The following is a 14579-nucleotide window of genomic DNA, read 5'->3' as shown; positions in this document are numbered from 1 at the left end:
GGTGAATTTGAATTATGTTCTACTCAACCAAAGTAACATGGATATTTGGAGGGAACATTGAAAAAAATTACAGGTGCCTTAAATGAGACGAAATAAAAGACTAATTTAATAACTTTACCAGTTTTAAAGAAAAATAATTGTGAAAATTTCAAACTAAGGAAGTTTTAAGTGCACTGAACAACACTGGATTAGATACCTGTTTTTATTTTATCTGGGTCGTTCTATAACATATCAGTTGACCAAGTTCCCAGCCTGACCATATGTGTGAATGTGTGTGTGAATGGGTGGATGACTGAATGTAGTGTGAAGCGCTTTGGGGTCCTTAGGGACTAGAAAAGCGCTATACAAATGCAGGCCATTTACCATATGTGATTTCCCTGAAAAAAAAAATCCTGGCAGATGGAAAAGTTCTTAAAACTTTCCAATTTTAGTTTTGTAATGTTATTAATGAAATAAATAAAACACTCTAGAGTTTTGTGATGAGGTTAGGGGCATTTTAAGCTTGAGCAGTATTTTTTATACTTATCATCTGTGTTACAAATTTTAACACCCATCTTTGAAATTATTATTTCGATAAACCTTCAAATATGGTAGTTCAGGCCTTGTTGTCAATTTTTTAACCAAACTCAAGCTCTCAGAAATGTATGTTGAACTTCAGCTTCATCGCAAAAATACTTCTTACCTTTTTCTGACCAAACTAATAACAGCGGAGAGCTAAAATTAAGCATTTTTGTTTGTTTGTTTGTTTGTTTGTTTGTGTATGGTATAATATGAGGTGGCCTGCCAGGAAACAGGTGGTCAGTTGACATAGAACAGGTTTTTTTTGTAATACAGTAATGCGAACTAGTGCAGTTATTTGGTATCTTTATTTGTTTTTGTTTTAAGAGTTTGAATATTATGAAGACGTCGAAACGTGAACATTTTTGTCATCCAAAAACAAAAACGGCAGCAAAAAATAACTCCATGTTTTTTGAGCGTCAAATGAATCTTTTATTTTGGAGAAAAAAAACCGCCTCCTGATCCTGTTTCTTCCGGTGCCGTAGCCGTGTGTTCCTGGCGTTTGTTTCTGCTGTGGACTCAGGAGTGCATCTTGGAGGCTGTTTTCACATAAATAATCATGTCTCTGGAGGTGGAATCTGCAGAGTAAGTACTCCGCTTAACTATTGTTAAAGGAGTGTTATTATTAAAGTAAACTGGGTTTTAAAAGCTCCATATTTGATCACATTTTTGGGCAGTGAGGCCTCCTTCATCCTGCAGTAAACTGCAGTAGCGGTAGTTAGCGTTTTTGTGCTAAGCTAACGAGCTAACTTCCAGCCATACGCTGAAGTGTATGTAGTGTATGACTGGAAAGTGGAGTTAGGTACTCTTTCAACTGGCACTATGTGATATGAAATATTTGTTTATTGATCATTTATATTTTAATCGCTTCTGTGTACTGCACAAAACTGAAAGAGAGGTGAGTAAATTAGCATTAGCTTAAGATGTGCGCTTCCCAGTCGCCGTAGATTCTGACATGAGCTGGAAATGTTACTGATTCAAACAAACCCAACCTGGACAACTCACTAAAGTAGCCAGATTGCTTGACATATTAAGTCTGCTTCATTTAGTGTCAGTAACTCCACTTTTTGTCAGAAACTCGCGGTCTATTCAAAACTAGATTCACACTAGATTCAAAACGGTGCTCATAATTTGCTAATATTCAAAATCTCGCAGGAATCCATAATTGAATTATCTAAACTGAGGCTTTTTGCAAGAAAAAATACTAGTGAAAACATTAGTAGTAAGCATAGTGTTTAGAAATGACCACACATCTGTCTGCAGATTCTTACTCCTTAAAATGAAAATTGATGGCAAACACAGTAACAATAAAAAAATAGGGAAAGTTATTGATCACGACTGAAGGATTTGCTCCAAAGCAAGTTTAACATACAGAGATGCCTCAGGATTTTTTTTCATAGGGGTGGCCATTTGAGGGCAATAATAATATAGGTGGGGTGGCTGTAGCTCAGGTGGCAGAGCAGGTCAGCCACTAATCAGAAGGTCGGTGGTTCGATCCAGGGCTGCCTCCTGGCTGCATGCCAAATATCCTTGGGCAAGATACTAACCCCATGTTTGCCTACTGGTGGTGGTCAGAGGGCCCGGTGGCGCCAGTGTCCGGCAGCCTCGCCTCTGTCAGTGCGCCCCAGGGCAGCTGTGGCTACAATGTAGCTTGCAGAGCGCATGCAAGCAGGGAACATGTGTAGCAACTGTCACAGGTAGGATTCGAACCTCTGCCACCGGGTCTCACGGCAGCTGCCCTACCCTCTGAGCCAAATGAGTTCTGGTCAATGTAGCTTGCCATTGCCAGTGTGTGAATGTGTGTGTGAATGGGTGAATGACTGAATGTAGTGTAGGGCTGCCACGATTTGTCGACTAGTCACGATTACGTCGACTATCAAAATCGTCGACGACTGATTTAATAGTCGACGTGTGGTTTGAAGCTTTGTAAGATCGCAAAAGACGCAGGAATAATAGCAGGATTTAAGAGTGTAATAACGGACTGAAACAGAAGATGGCAGCACAGCATGTACAAGGATGCCAGCTGCCGTTAAACCCCGAAGAAGAAGCAGCTGTGTCCCAGAATTCATAGCGCGGCCCAGCTTAGTTTCCAACAATGGCGGTAGCTAGTTAGTTTTAATATTACTCTTATTATTCTTTCTGGGTCACAAAATAAACGTTTAACATATTTTCAGGCGAGAATGTAGCTGTGTAAACCTCAAATATCTGCTCAGTTTATCAGGACACCACATATTTTCAAAAGCGCTCCGACGTTTTCGGAGACGTCTGTTACCCACTAGCTCGATAGCTAGCCGGGGGCTAGGTCACTAGCGCCGTGAGAACACCGGACTCCCGGCAAATTGTTTTCAAACCCACCGCCGTCTTTCGCGACTCAGGTTAAATATATATGAGTCACTTAGATAAATTAAAAATGTTATTGTTTGGCTTTTTTTAGTATTTTATTTGTTCCTGAGTAAATCGGTTTGGCTGAGATTAAAGTTATAGTTTTTACACAGCTGAATAAACGTCAAGCAGACAGCTGATTATCAGAAGTGTGAGATGCTGGAGAATATACTCCGGTGTCCTGTTATATTTTAGATAGCAAGGAGTTTATTAAACTTTACCGAAACAATCTGCAAATTTCATTAAAATTGAATAAACTATCATCTTGTCTTTATTTTTAGTTAGCAAAGCTTAAAGCTGTAAGCTAATGATAGTTATATAAGAGCAGATGCTGCTGGTGCAATAAGCTGTAGTTTTACGTCCAGTGGATGATGATCTGATTAGTCGACTAATCGCATAAATAATCGGTGACTAGTCGACTATCAAAATAATCGTTTGTGGCAGCCCTAATGTAGTGTAAAGCGCTTTGGGGTCCTTAGGGACTGAGTAAAGCGCTATACAAATACCATATAGGGGTGGCACTAGTGATGGGCAGATGAAGCCCCATGAAGCACTGAAGCTTTTCATCCAATTGGTTCACCCCAACGCGAAGCTTCATGAAGCTTCATTTGCTCTAGCAGGACACCTACTGGACGTAAAAATAATAGCTGGCATGAATTTGAAGAGTGTGGCATTTTGCACACAGCCTGTAAATGTCAACAACAAAAGGAGTGTGTAAAACATGTATATTGTAGTGATGGCAGTATACTGTGTATATTTATAGTGGCAGTATGGGAAATGATTATTTGGAAATGCTTGAAATGGAAATGATCATTTACTGTGAGGTGAGGTGTGGTTGGGGTGTGGACAGTGGTTGTGCTTTTGTAACGTTGAGGTATGGACAGCTACACACTGAGGCTTTGAGCCTCAGTCCTGCCTGTTCACATTTTATTCTGTAAAAACTAAATTTTCACTGCTTTTATGACCTTTTTAGTGGGGAGAACATAGCTAGGATTTAATGATTTAACAAATCTTTTGAATCCTTTGTCCTCCACAATGCTAAATGGCTGGGAGTCCTCAATCACCATGCTGACCAGGTCTTCATCTATTTGAGATTGTTCTCCTGAGGAAAGACAATAAAGATAAAGCACAAATATAAATATCACACACGTAACTTATAACAGTTGTATAATATTGTTATATCATTTAGTAACATTACTGCATGCTATATTATCATTGCATTTGATGGCTCACCTGGTCTTGCTCCACAATCGGTGTCCCCCTTATTCTCATGCAAAGCTCTGTAGTGCCTAAGCATGGATGAGGTGTTGTTGTTATATCCCAGCTCCCTGGCACATAGCAAACACTTCACCTTGTACAAAAGTCAAGACAGCTCAACATAAATTGTATTGCACCATCAGTATCATGAAAATACATCTTCTGTAGAAATTTACATACCTTGTTGGGAGGAATAAGATCAAAATGTTCCCACACAGGGGAGGACATCCTCCTCTTCTTAGCTGGCCCCATTCTCTCCTGACTTTCTCTCCTCACTCTCATAAACCTCCAAACGGTCTCCAAACTCTCACTAACCGCAACTCTCCATCAAACACCCACATTGTGAATGAAGTCTGAGGGGTTTATATCGCTGTCATATCTCGCGGCAAAGTTCGAACCACTTCATGAACCAGTCACGTGGTACAGCCGGGCAGCGAGGCTTCGGACGTCATCATTTTCAGCTCCTCCCATAAATGAAGCAAGCCTCGATACGCGCTTCGCGGAAACGCCCCCTCCATTACTCGACACACGCTCCGAAGCCTCGATACAGAACGTCCCATCACTAGGTGGCACACCAAAAACAGAATTTCCAGTTTTATTATGTTGTTGTCATATATATATATATATATATATATATATATATATATATATATACATATATATATATGGAGGGTGAAGGTAACGGTGGTCACCCGTGGTAATGGAGGGTGAAGGTAACGGTGGTCCCCCGTGGCAATCGGAGCACTAGGTGCGGTGACTCCCAAGCTAGGCGAGTGGCTCCAGCAGATCCCGGGAACAACATCGGAGATCTCTGTCCAGAAGAGCGCAGTCCTGGGAACAGCTAAGATACTGCGCAGGACCCTCAAGCTCCCAGGCCTCTGGTAGAGGACCCGAGCTTGAAGGATAAACCGCCCGCAGGGACGTGCTGGGTGTTTTCACATACATATATATATATATATATACTTGAAAAATATGGTGAGAAAGAAAAGAATTACATGACTTTGAATTCCATAATAACCTGTTTTAATTGATTGATTGACTAACTGGAACGTCCCAACTCTTTAATGTTTCTCAGCAGAGCTGAGCAGGAGCAGCTTAAGATTCCTCTCCCAGAATGGAGTTCACTTTAAGAGAAAACTTGTTGAGGAAAGACAAATGAGTATTAGATCATGTATGAGTGTGAACTGTTTGCCTGTCTCTATGTTGGCCCTGAGATGAACTAGGTTTTCTGCAACCTGATATGGATCAAATACCTATAAATAAATAAGACTTTTGACATTTTAAACACCACACAGATATTTCCATGTGTTTCACAATCAACTATTTACTGGTGCAAAACAAAATAATCTCTTGGCAACACATTTATTCAAAACAGTTTTATCCAGCCATCAAAGTTTATTAAAATGTATTACCAACATAGGACAGTCTTGCTAAAGGGGCCTCTGGGGAGGACAGCAGATTTTGCCCCCCTGGCACGCCCTTGGTGGTGCTGATGGTGATGATGATCTAGAACATAGTTTGAGTTTAGAAGTTATTAGTTCACTCAATTCTAAAATGTGTGCTGGACTTTCAGTGCATGCAGTACTGGCATTTCCCTACACTAATGAAAGAGAAATCACTTTAGTTTGTTCCCAGATTAAAGTGAATTATTTCAACAGATTTAATCTTCTCCATGATGAATAGCCAATAAATAGCCTACTCATGTTTTTCTTATCTATCTTCTTAGATTGGCTGCATTTGTGTCAGTATAATCAGACATTGCAGCAGATAAGAGTCAAGCATAAAAGCATTTATTTTCTGCATCAAAGTCTAAATGTATTTCAGTCCCAGTGATTATGTGCCACATTAATGCACCGTGGTGTTAGTAAGGCACAAACACTTATTCCAACACCAGAGAATCTATTTCACTCTTAGAGCGTACTGAAGACTTAGTGAATATAAAATGCAGATAATGGTATATGTTAGAGGTGGGAATCACCATACATCCCACGATACGATATTATCACAATACTTAACGCACAATACGATATTATTGCAATTTTTTAAAATATTTTGCGATATTCAGATTCTGTACATAAAGGTAAACGTTATCAATATTCATTTTATCTAATATCAAAGTCTCACACTCAGTATTTCTCTCATTTCAGTCAGTTTTATTGTTGACAAACTGAACGGTTTGTATTACGGTCTAGTCCAACTTAACTGAATGCAACCATCTGGTACAATTATAGCTATTCTGAACTATGCAATTTATGAAAACTATGCAGCCCATTCAGCAACTGAAGAATTTGAAAGTAAATTAAAACAAAATATAATTTTACATTAAATAAAAAAGTTTTAAACTTAATTAAAATAAAACATGTCTTAAATTAAAATAAGTAAACTGTCATGTTTATTGCTGCCAAAAAAAAGTTAAACACATTTGGACAGTGTCAGGATTCTTGCTGAGAAAAAGGATCAACATGCTCTGAAGTCAGAGCATGTTCCAGTCCACAAAAACTTTTTTTGTAACAAAATATCGATTTCTGCTGTCCCTGTGTCGATACATTATTAGCAAACAAAATATCACGATACTACACAGTATCGATTTTTTTTTCCCCCACCCCTAGTATATGTTTGGTATAAGTTACTATGAGAACCTAACCAGGTAAAAAGAGTGCCACCTTGTGACATGAAAATTCTGAATTTGAACTCACTATACCTCAAAGTGTAGGGTATCATCAGGAACGTTTCTGACCACCAAATCCTGAGCTTGTTTTACCTGAGCTGAGCCGTCTTCTGTCTCACGTTGTTTGTCTATTTTCACAGCGTGGTCCGTCTGATTATGCAGTACTTAAAAGAGAACAATCTGCACCGGACACTAGCCACTCTGCAGGAGGAGACGACAGTGTCTCTGAACACAGTGGACAGTATAGAGAGCTTCGTGGCAGACATCAACAGCGGCCACTGGGATACTGTTCTACAAGCCATCCAGTCCCTCAAGCTGCCAGACAAGACCTTGATAGACCTTTACGAACAGGTATGGTCTGGATAAAGTTTTGATTGACAGGTCCAGAAGACGCTGGCATCTTATCATCATCTGGGATTATACGGGGGGTGAGGGCTTGTTTGTATACAATGAGAAGTGTTGACAGTAAAGTGTGAATATTAGATTTAGAGAGTTATAGATAGATGTTGATGATGATGATGATGATGATAGTACATTGAACTGGGCTTTCACACCATTTTGGATGGTGTCCAAAGCTTGGCTAAGTCCTCCAGCTTTATTTCTAATGGTTTCTGGTCAGAAAGGGTTTTTTTCAGGTGTTTCTTGTAATACTATCTTAATCCAGATGTTTTCTTTTCTAAGCATTTGTATCATAGCAAATCTCCCAGTGTAAGCATAGTAGATCTTTTTGTTTGTTTAAGTTGGGCCTTTGTGTTGATTCCCTCACCAGGTCGTGTTAGAGCTGATTGAACTGAGAGAGCTGGGTGCAGCTCGTTCACTGCTCAGACAGACCGACCCCATGATCATGCTGAAACAGACCCAGCCAGAGAGATACATCCACTTGGAGAACCTGCTGGCTCGCTCCTACTTTGATCCCAGAGAGGTGAGATAAATTGCTTAAAGTGACTCTTATTTATTTTTTCCATTTTTTCCTGAGTTTATTATTTTTTTTCCCTCGTTTTTTTTTCCCTCGGCTTTTTAAATCTGGAAAAATAAGGTTTTAAATCAGAAAGAACATCAGATTAAAATGTGCTGTACGTTTTTAATAGATGTGCATGTTTCTTTCTTACGCATTGTTGAAATTCTATCCAGGCCTACCCAGATGGCAGCAGTAAGGAGAAGCGTCGGGCGGCCATCGCTCAGGCGCTGGCAGGAGAGGTCAGCGTGGTGCCTCCCTCTCGTCTCATGGCTCTGCTGGGACAGGTATGTGACCTGCAAATTTGCAGGTGTTGTACTAGTTTGTGAAACTCATTTGCCTCTTAATTTTACAAAAAAAAATAGGAATGTACAAGCAGAGTTGTCCTTGATTATAATTCTGCATGCATAATATCGACTCCTTGTTATTGTATTGTCTTAACTACACACTATTCGGTTGTTCAGTGATGACGCGATGAATCCTACTTCCGGGTCTAAAGTAGTCTGCGTTTAATATGGCTTTTGTGTTGTTAACATGTTTAATGTTATGTATTTTCTTATATTTGATCTCAAAAAGCTCCTAAAACAGTCAGTGATCACTGTTGACCTCGCTCGGCTTTTATTACCGCTAATCATTTATTTAAGCTCAGTTTTTAAAACCTTAGGATGTAACTGCAGCCCAGCCCATGCAGCAGTATATGAATGACTAACCTCGTATTGTGGATGGATTATCTCAGTTGTTCTCCTGGCTGAAGTTTGGTCCTTTTACAGCATCCTGCCATGCGATTACATTTGTTCCTGACCACCGAGAACACTCACGTTAACTTTTATCGAGTGGAAAAAAAGTTAGCTTGTTCATATTATGCTAACATAGCTGTGTTGCTAGCGGTCACGTAGCACATCATTATATACCAGCTAGCCCAACTTCAGTAACCCTACAAACGTCACTGCTGTTTAGTTTTCTGTCTTCATTTATGCTGGAAGTGATAACAGAGCTGTACGTTTTAATTTGTTTCCAAAACCCCGCAGTCAGGACATGCTATATTGTATTTAGATAGAAGCTAGCGAGCTAACTTCCTGCTAACGTCTAACTCCGTTAAATGTCATAAATTCCGTTTTCATGGATGCCTGGATGTTAAACTCAATTGTTACACCTGGTAGAGCAGAATGCTGATCATTTTATTAAAGATGAAAGACTTTAGACAGTTTTTCAACTCTCAGTAATGCCATAGTGATCGCTTGATATATGGACCTGCAGCGGAGTTTAGACCCAGACACGGCTAGTGACGTCAGACTTAACAACCGGATAAAGCACCTTGTTGTGATTTGGTGCTATATAAATAAAATTTGTTCCTCAGTTCAGATAAAATGCAAATGCTTATGTCGTCCCCCGTCATCTTTTTCCTTCTGTAGGCTCTGAAGTGGCAGCAGCATCAGGGTCTCCTGCCTCCTGGTATGACCATTGACTTGTTCAGAGGTAAAGCTGCCGTTAAAGATGTAGAAGAGGAACGCTTTCCCACGCAGCTCAGCAGACACATCAAGGTACCCACACTATCCCAAAATGGCAATTTGTATTAGTCAGCTTCTTCACTGTGACCAGGCCTTACTGCCATTTGTTCAAGTTCATGACTTAAACTTGTTCTGACGTGACTTGTTTTTCCTCCCTGTGCAGTTTGGACAGAAATCTCACGTGGAGTGTTCCCGATTCTCCCCTGATGGTCAGTATCTGGTCACTGGCTCTGTGGACGGTTTCATCGAAGTCTGGAACTTCACAACTGGCAAAATCAGGAAGGTGGGTTGAAAGGAAAAGAAAGGCAGATTTAGTTTCTGCTTAAATGTCACTCTGTTTATGCCAGTTATTTTTAATTATTATATATCTTTTGTGTTTGCAGGATCTGAAATACCAGGCTCAGGATAACTTCATGATGATGGATGACGCTGTGTTGTGTATGGGCTTCAGTCGGGACACAGAGATGTTGGCCACTGGAGCCCAGGATGGGAAGGTTAAGGTATAGAGGACCAGCTGTACTTCAGTTTCTGTCATTGTCCTTCTGTGTTTCATTCACCAATTCTGCACTTGCAGCCCATTTCTAGCTATATAACCACATCTATTGGTATAAAATTATAAAAACCAAGAAGACATTTTAATTATTACACATGAAAGCTCTCAGAAAACTGAAAACCTCAGTTTCTTTCACTCGTGTGTTTTCTGTTTTACTAAAACACGAGAACAAACTGTATGTGTCTGTGTAGGTTTGGAAGATCCAGAGCGGTCAGTGTTTGAGGAGGTTCGAGCGTGCCCACAGCAAAGGAGTAACATGTGTCAGCTTCTGCAAGGACAGCAGCCAGCTCCTCAGTGCCTCCTTTGATCAGACCATCAGGTAAACTACTATCTGACTGTTTGTCCTTACCAGCAGCAGAGGAGGCTGTGCAGCCATTAGGGTGGTGTTTTTCTAGTGGTGTTTTCCCCCATATGCACAATGTGTTTACCAAACTCAATCATGCACTCACTTCTAGTTTCTCACTGCGACTGTGGTGTGAAATAAAGATAATACAGTGGTTATGGCTGCCACTATTATTTCTCAAAATCTAAAGCTCATACTAAGGACGTGCAAGGTTGTTTAATTGTCACAAAGTGAATGATCTTAGTGCTGATGTCCATGATGACCAAACTTCAAAGCAGGCTATGGGATCATGAGTGTGGTCTGGTTGTGTTCAAGCATGTAGGAGGTGGATGGGAGCAGGTGAAAAGATCACTTTTTCCCAAAGTTCAGTTGGCTTTTTATCGTGATGATTTTGGTTGTTTAAGAAGAACCGTAGTTTTTAGCTCCACTCAGGCTCTCTCTTTGCTGTACACTCTGTGTGAGTGTACGAGTGGCTGCTACTGTTTGAAGTTCTCTTATCTAACAACAGCTGGTGCCTAGATGCTAACAATACTGTTACCATTGGCAACAAAAGACCATACTAATTGTGTCTTGAAGTATTAAATACACTTACATTAAAAAACAAAAACAGCTGCATTTTTGTGTCAGTAAATCAGCAGTGGTGGCTCCTCTGAACATGATTTACTAAAGCCCCTCCCCCGACTAGCAGCTGAACACATGAACAGTAGCAACAAACAACCAACCAGTAATAACAAGGAATTTCAAGAGCTCAATAAAGCTCCAAGTAGGGCTGGGCTATATCATACCGTTCACGGTAATACCGGTGTCATTTTGGGCAACGATAGGAAAATGACATATCGCGATAGAATATGGGTAAAACGCGCATGCGCAGTGCCTATGTTTACATACGCACATGGCGGCGACGCAGAATGAAAAGAGCGAAAGTGGATCGTTAAATGAAACAGATGAACCAGAATTGGTTTGTAAAAATCCCACTGGAAATGCCTTTTGGCAAACTGTCAGCAAGGAATTTGCGCTGTTACATTTTTATATAACTTTAATGCACATAAAAAAACAGCTGCTTGTTTAAGTGAAAATACATTGATGGGGGTTTTTGCACTAATAAAGTTGTGGAGTTGTAAAGTATTTTGTCTAGTGTCAATTATATTGTCAGTTACTGTATATCGTTATCGCAAATTTTCAAATGTATATCGTGATAAATATTTTTGGTCATATCGCCCTGCTCTAGCTCCAAGACAGTTAGAATGTTTACCTGACTGGCACACACGTTAACATTAGCCATGTAATTACGTACATTATGATTATGGTAGCACTGCCGGCTATGACTAATAAATGATAACATTAATGTTGGATCTGGGCAAGAAATAGTTCTGGTCCTCTGTAACATTAATGTAGTGTTGATTTAAAACAATAGCATAGGTACTTTTGTTTCTATTAATGTCCCAGATGTTTACCAGCAACACACAAACAGTGGCATCCAATCTTAGCGTCTGTATTTTATCAGCATCAGTAAATATAGTGCGAAGTCAGCAGAATCACAGGAATTTAACAAGGCGGAATAGACTACTGTTCTTTCATTCTTCATTAAAACTACTGTGCTCTTCAGTAAACCTTCTTAAATTATTATGTCGACGTCATCCCTATTTGTTTGTTGTTGTTTTTCATAAGAATCCATGGACTTAAGTCAGGTAAAACTCTAAAGGAGTTCCGCGGTCACTCCTCGTTTGTCAACGAGGTCACATTCACTCCGGACGGCCATCACATCATCAGCGCTTCATCTGATGGTACAGTAAAGGTAAGAGAAGCGGCTGATTTAAAAATAACCCCATTCATCCACTTCTTTCTCATAATGCTTCTTGCTTTCCCACTCATCTTCAACGTGCTTCAGGTCTGGAACGTGAAGACCACTGAGTGCACCAGCACCTTCAAGCCTCTGGGAACGTCAGCCGGCACTGATATCACAGTCAATAACGTCATCCTGCTGCCCAAGAACCCGGAGCACTTTGTCGTGTGCAACCGCTCCAACACAGTGGTCATCATGAACATGCAGGGACAGGTCAGTTAATGTCGCCACATCACTAACAGTTGTTTGGGATTTTCTTCTAAACCCGGAGTTTTAGGTAATAAGCTGTTTGTGCAGATCGTGAGGAGTTTCAGCTCCGGTAAGAGGGAAGGTGGTGACTTTGTGTGCTGCACTCTGTCGCCCCGCGGCGAGTGGATCTACTGCGTGGGTGAAGACTTTGTGCTCTACTGCTTCAGCACAGTCACCGGCAAGCTGGAGAGAACACTGACGGTACGTTACGGCACTCAGGATCAGAGTTTCCAAAAATACAACACCATATTCTGTCCTCTGTTCCTCCCCCAAGTTCTTATCGCTGAAGTTTTGAAGTCAGTGTTGAAGGGGGGGATGTGTAACTGCCTTGTCTTCCATATAAAACTATATACATGTAGGTGTTGTACTGGTCACTGCTGATGTTTCCATTTTACACACAGTAGCTGAAATTATTTTGCAAAATAATGGATAATTTTTGTGTGAATCCATCACTTCAGACTGGAAGAAGCTCTACTCTGTTTCACTCTTGATGTTTTTGGTGTATCTTGATCACATCTTACATCTCCCATCTCCAGGTCCACGAGAAGGATGTTATCGGCATCGCTCACCACCCCCACCAGAACCTCATCTCCACCTACAGTGAGGATGGCCTGCTGAAGCTCTGGAAACCTTAAAAAGAAAAAAAAAACACCCTCAGGAGAAGAGACTGATGCTCTCCTCAGTCTGGACACGGCTCCGCCCACTTTGATTTATTTAACCTTCTGCAGCCCTAATAAATCCTTCTCAGATTCAGGTGGTTCAGAGGTTTAAATTAATGGGAACACAGTAGTGACTAAAATGCAAAGACTGAGCAGGATTTTAAGAAGTTTTTGTATCATTAAAAAAATATACATGTGAATGTTGACAGCTACGGCAGTTTGGGGTGTTTGCACAGCAGAGTCTTATTTAACTCAGCTTCTTAGGTTTGTTGCATATTTTTTTACAAATAAAGTTTTCATTTCATGTGTCTTAGAAAGCAATTTGATGAACAGCGATGATATTTAATAATTTGTAGGCCACCCGCTGTTGTTGTTTTCATTAACAGTTTTCCACAGAAATTATTACAAATGTGAAGGAAACGTGATTGTCACAAATTCTCGAACTGTACTCAGTGAAATCCTAAAGAAAAGAATTCTGCACATTTTCCACTGGCTGTTGAATAAATAAGATTCTGTTGTTCAACATGCAAGCATTTCCAACTTTTATATAAGAGCGCTTCAGCAGGAGGAGAGAGGTCCACAGTGAGAGTGCAGATACTTGAGCCGACTCATTTTAAAAGTTTGTTTTTGTAAATATATTTTTGTTTGCATTTTTCAGTAAGATCTGGTTAAATAGTTCATGGTTGCATGTTGGTTCCTCTCATTTAGAATAGAAAAAGTATAAGATGTAGAAAATGTTACCCAGTATTTTTGAATTCCTCAAACGTTGCTGATCTTGGACAGAAAACAGTTTTGTTCAGTGATCTATAAAATACCACCTATTTGGTTATCATTTGGAAATGGGGTGTAATATGTCAAGTGTTTTTTGTTTTTTCCTTCTGGTTTGTTTTTCGGGGTTTTTTTATACCCATTTATATGAATTTGCTGTCTGGATGCACACGTCCTGTGTAACGCCGTCTGTCTGTGCCATTAAACTGTTTAACCAGAGCAGTGAAATGTGACATCTGTGCAAAAGAAATAATCCCTTCCAGTGCTTTTGAATCATTGCGACATACCGGTAATTCAAGAAATCTTCCACATTTTAAAGGCGAGAAAAAAAAAAAGAAGCTTCACAAAACATCTGAAGTTTTTAAAGGCAGTTCGGTCTACATTTAATTTCCTGCCTCCCCGAGTTCTGGAAGATGTTTTGGTAATTCTCTGCCTCTGCGTTTAATCCCTGAATAAACTGGTGCATGGCTGTTGGTACAGCAGCTCTGCAGAGGAGAGGAGCATCCAGTCAGTCAGCGAGGTAAGGAAGGTTTGTAAATCCTTCAAAATAAAAGCGCAAATGTGAAAAGTATAATGTACCTCTACTCTGATTGTTGTCACCAGAATTGTTTTGATTATTTTACCAAGTCAAGAGCATTTCAGAAAATTATTAAAGTGTCATTTATTCTAAAGATTCTGGAGCCTTTTATTATTTCCTGTAATGGCAGCATGTAAGAAGGATGTGGTGGTTTCTTACACCAATGAACAATTACTTATTTGTATCCTACTTTTTTCAACAAAAAAGAATTCCACACAGACTAAGGCTCAATTTATTTTCAGCTTTTTGAAGTCTTATT

The 14579-nt window shown here is 40.0% G+C and overlaps 1 protein-coding gene across 1 annotated transcript; it reads left to right on the top strand.

Annotated features, from left to right (window-relative positions):
• Nucleotides 1–903: 903 nt before the first annotated feature.
• smu1a (SMU1 DNA replication regulator and spliceosomal factor a) lies at nucleotides 904–14416 on the top strand. The gene is made up of 12 exons (XM_086258702.1): nucleotides 904–1143; nucleotides 7006–7216; nucleotides 7635–7787; nucleotides 7997–8107; nucleotides 9233–9361; nucleotides 9492–9611; nucleotides 9712–9828; nucleotides 10073–10200; nucleotides 11893–12019; nucleotides 12113–12280; nucleotides 12365–12517; nucleotides 12853–14416. Exons 1-12 carry the CDS (start codon nucleotides 1118–1120, stop codon nucleotides 12949–12951), a joined length of 1542 nt encoding a protein of 513 aa, XP_086114828.1. The 5' UTR covers nucleotides 904–1117; the 3' UTR covers nucleotides 12952–14416.
• The last annotated feature ends 163 nt before the right edge of the window (nucleotides 14417–14579 follow it).

This window comes from Aulonocara sp. 'chitande type north' Nkhata Bay, linkage group LG2, assembly GCF_057382095.1.
Source record: "Aulonocara sp. 'chitande type north' Nkhata Bay isolate Kocher_YH1m ecotype deep benthic linkage group LG2, A_spYH_male_GT1.1, whole genome shotgun sequence".
In the NCBI taxonomy this organism is placed as follows: Eukaryota; Metazoa; Chordata; class Actinopteri; order Cichliformes; family Cichlidae; genus Aulonocara; species Aulonocara sp. 'chitande type north' Nkhata Bay.
This window is presented reverse-complemented; position numbering and strand designations above follow the sequence as displayed.

Bases quoted from the DNA above. Each gene is read 5' to 3' on its own strand.
- smu1a (XM_086258702.1), top strand. From the start codon at position 1,118: ATGTCTCTGGAGGTGGAATCTGCAGA. The intron at 8,108-9,232 runs GTATGTGACCTG...TTCCTTCTGTAG, and splicing joins TCATGGCTCTGCTGGGACAG to GCTCTGAAGTGGCAGCAGCA. The intron at 12,020-12,112 runs GTAAGAGAAGCG...AACGTGCTTCAG, and splicing joins CATCTGATGGTACAGTAAAG to GTCTGGAACGTGAAGACCAC.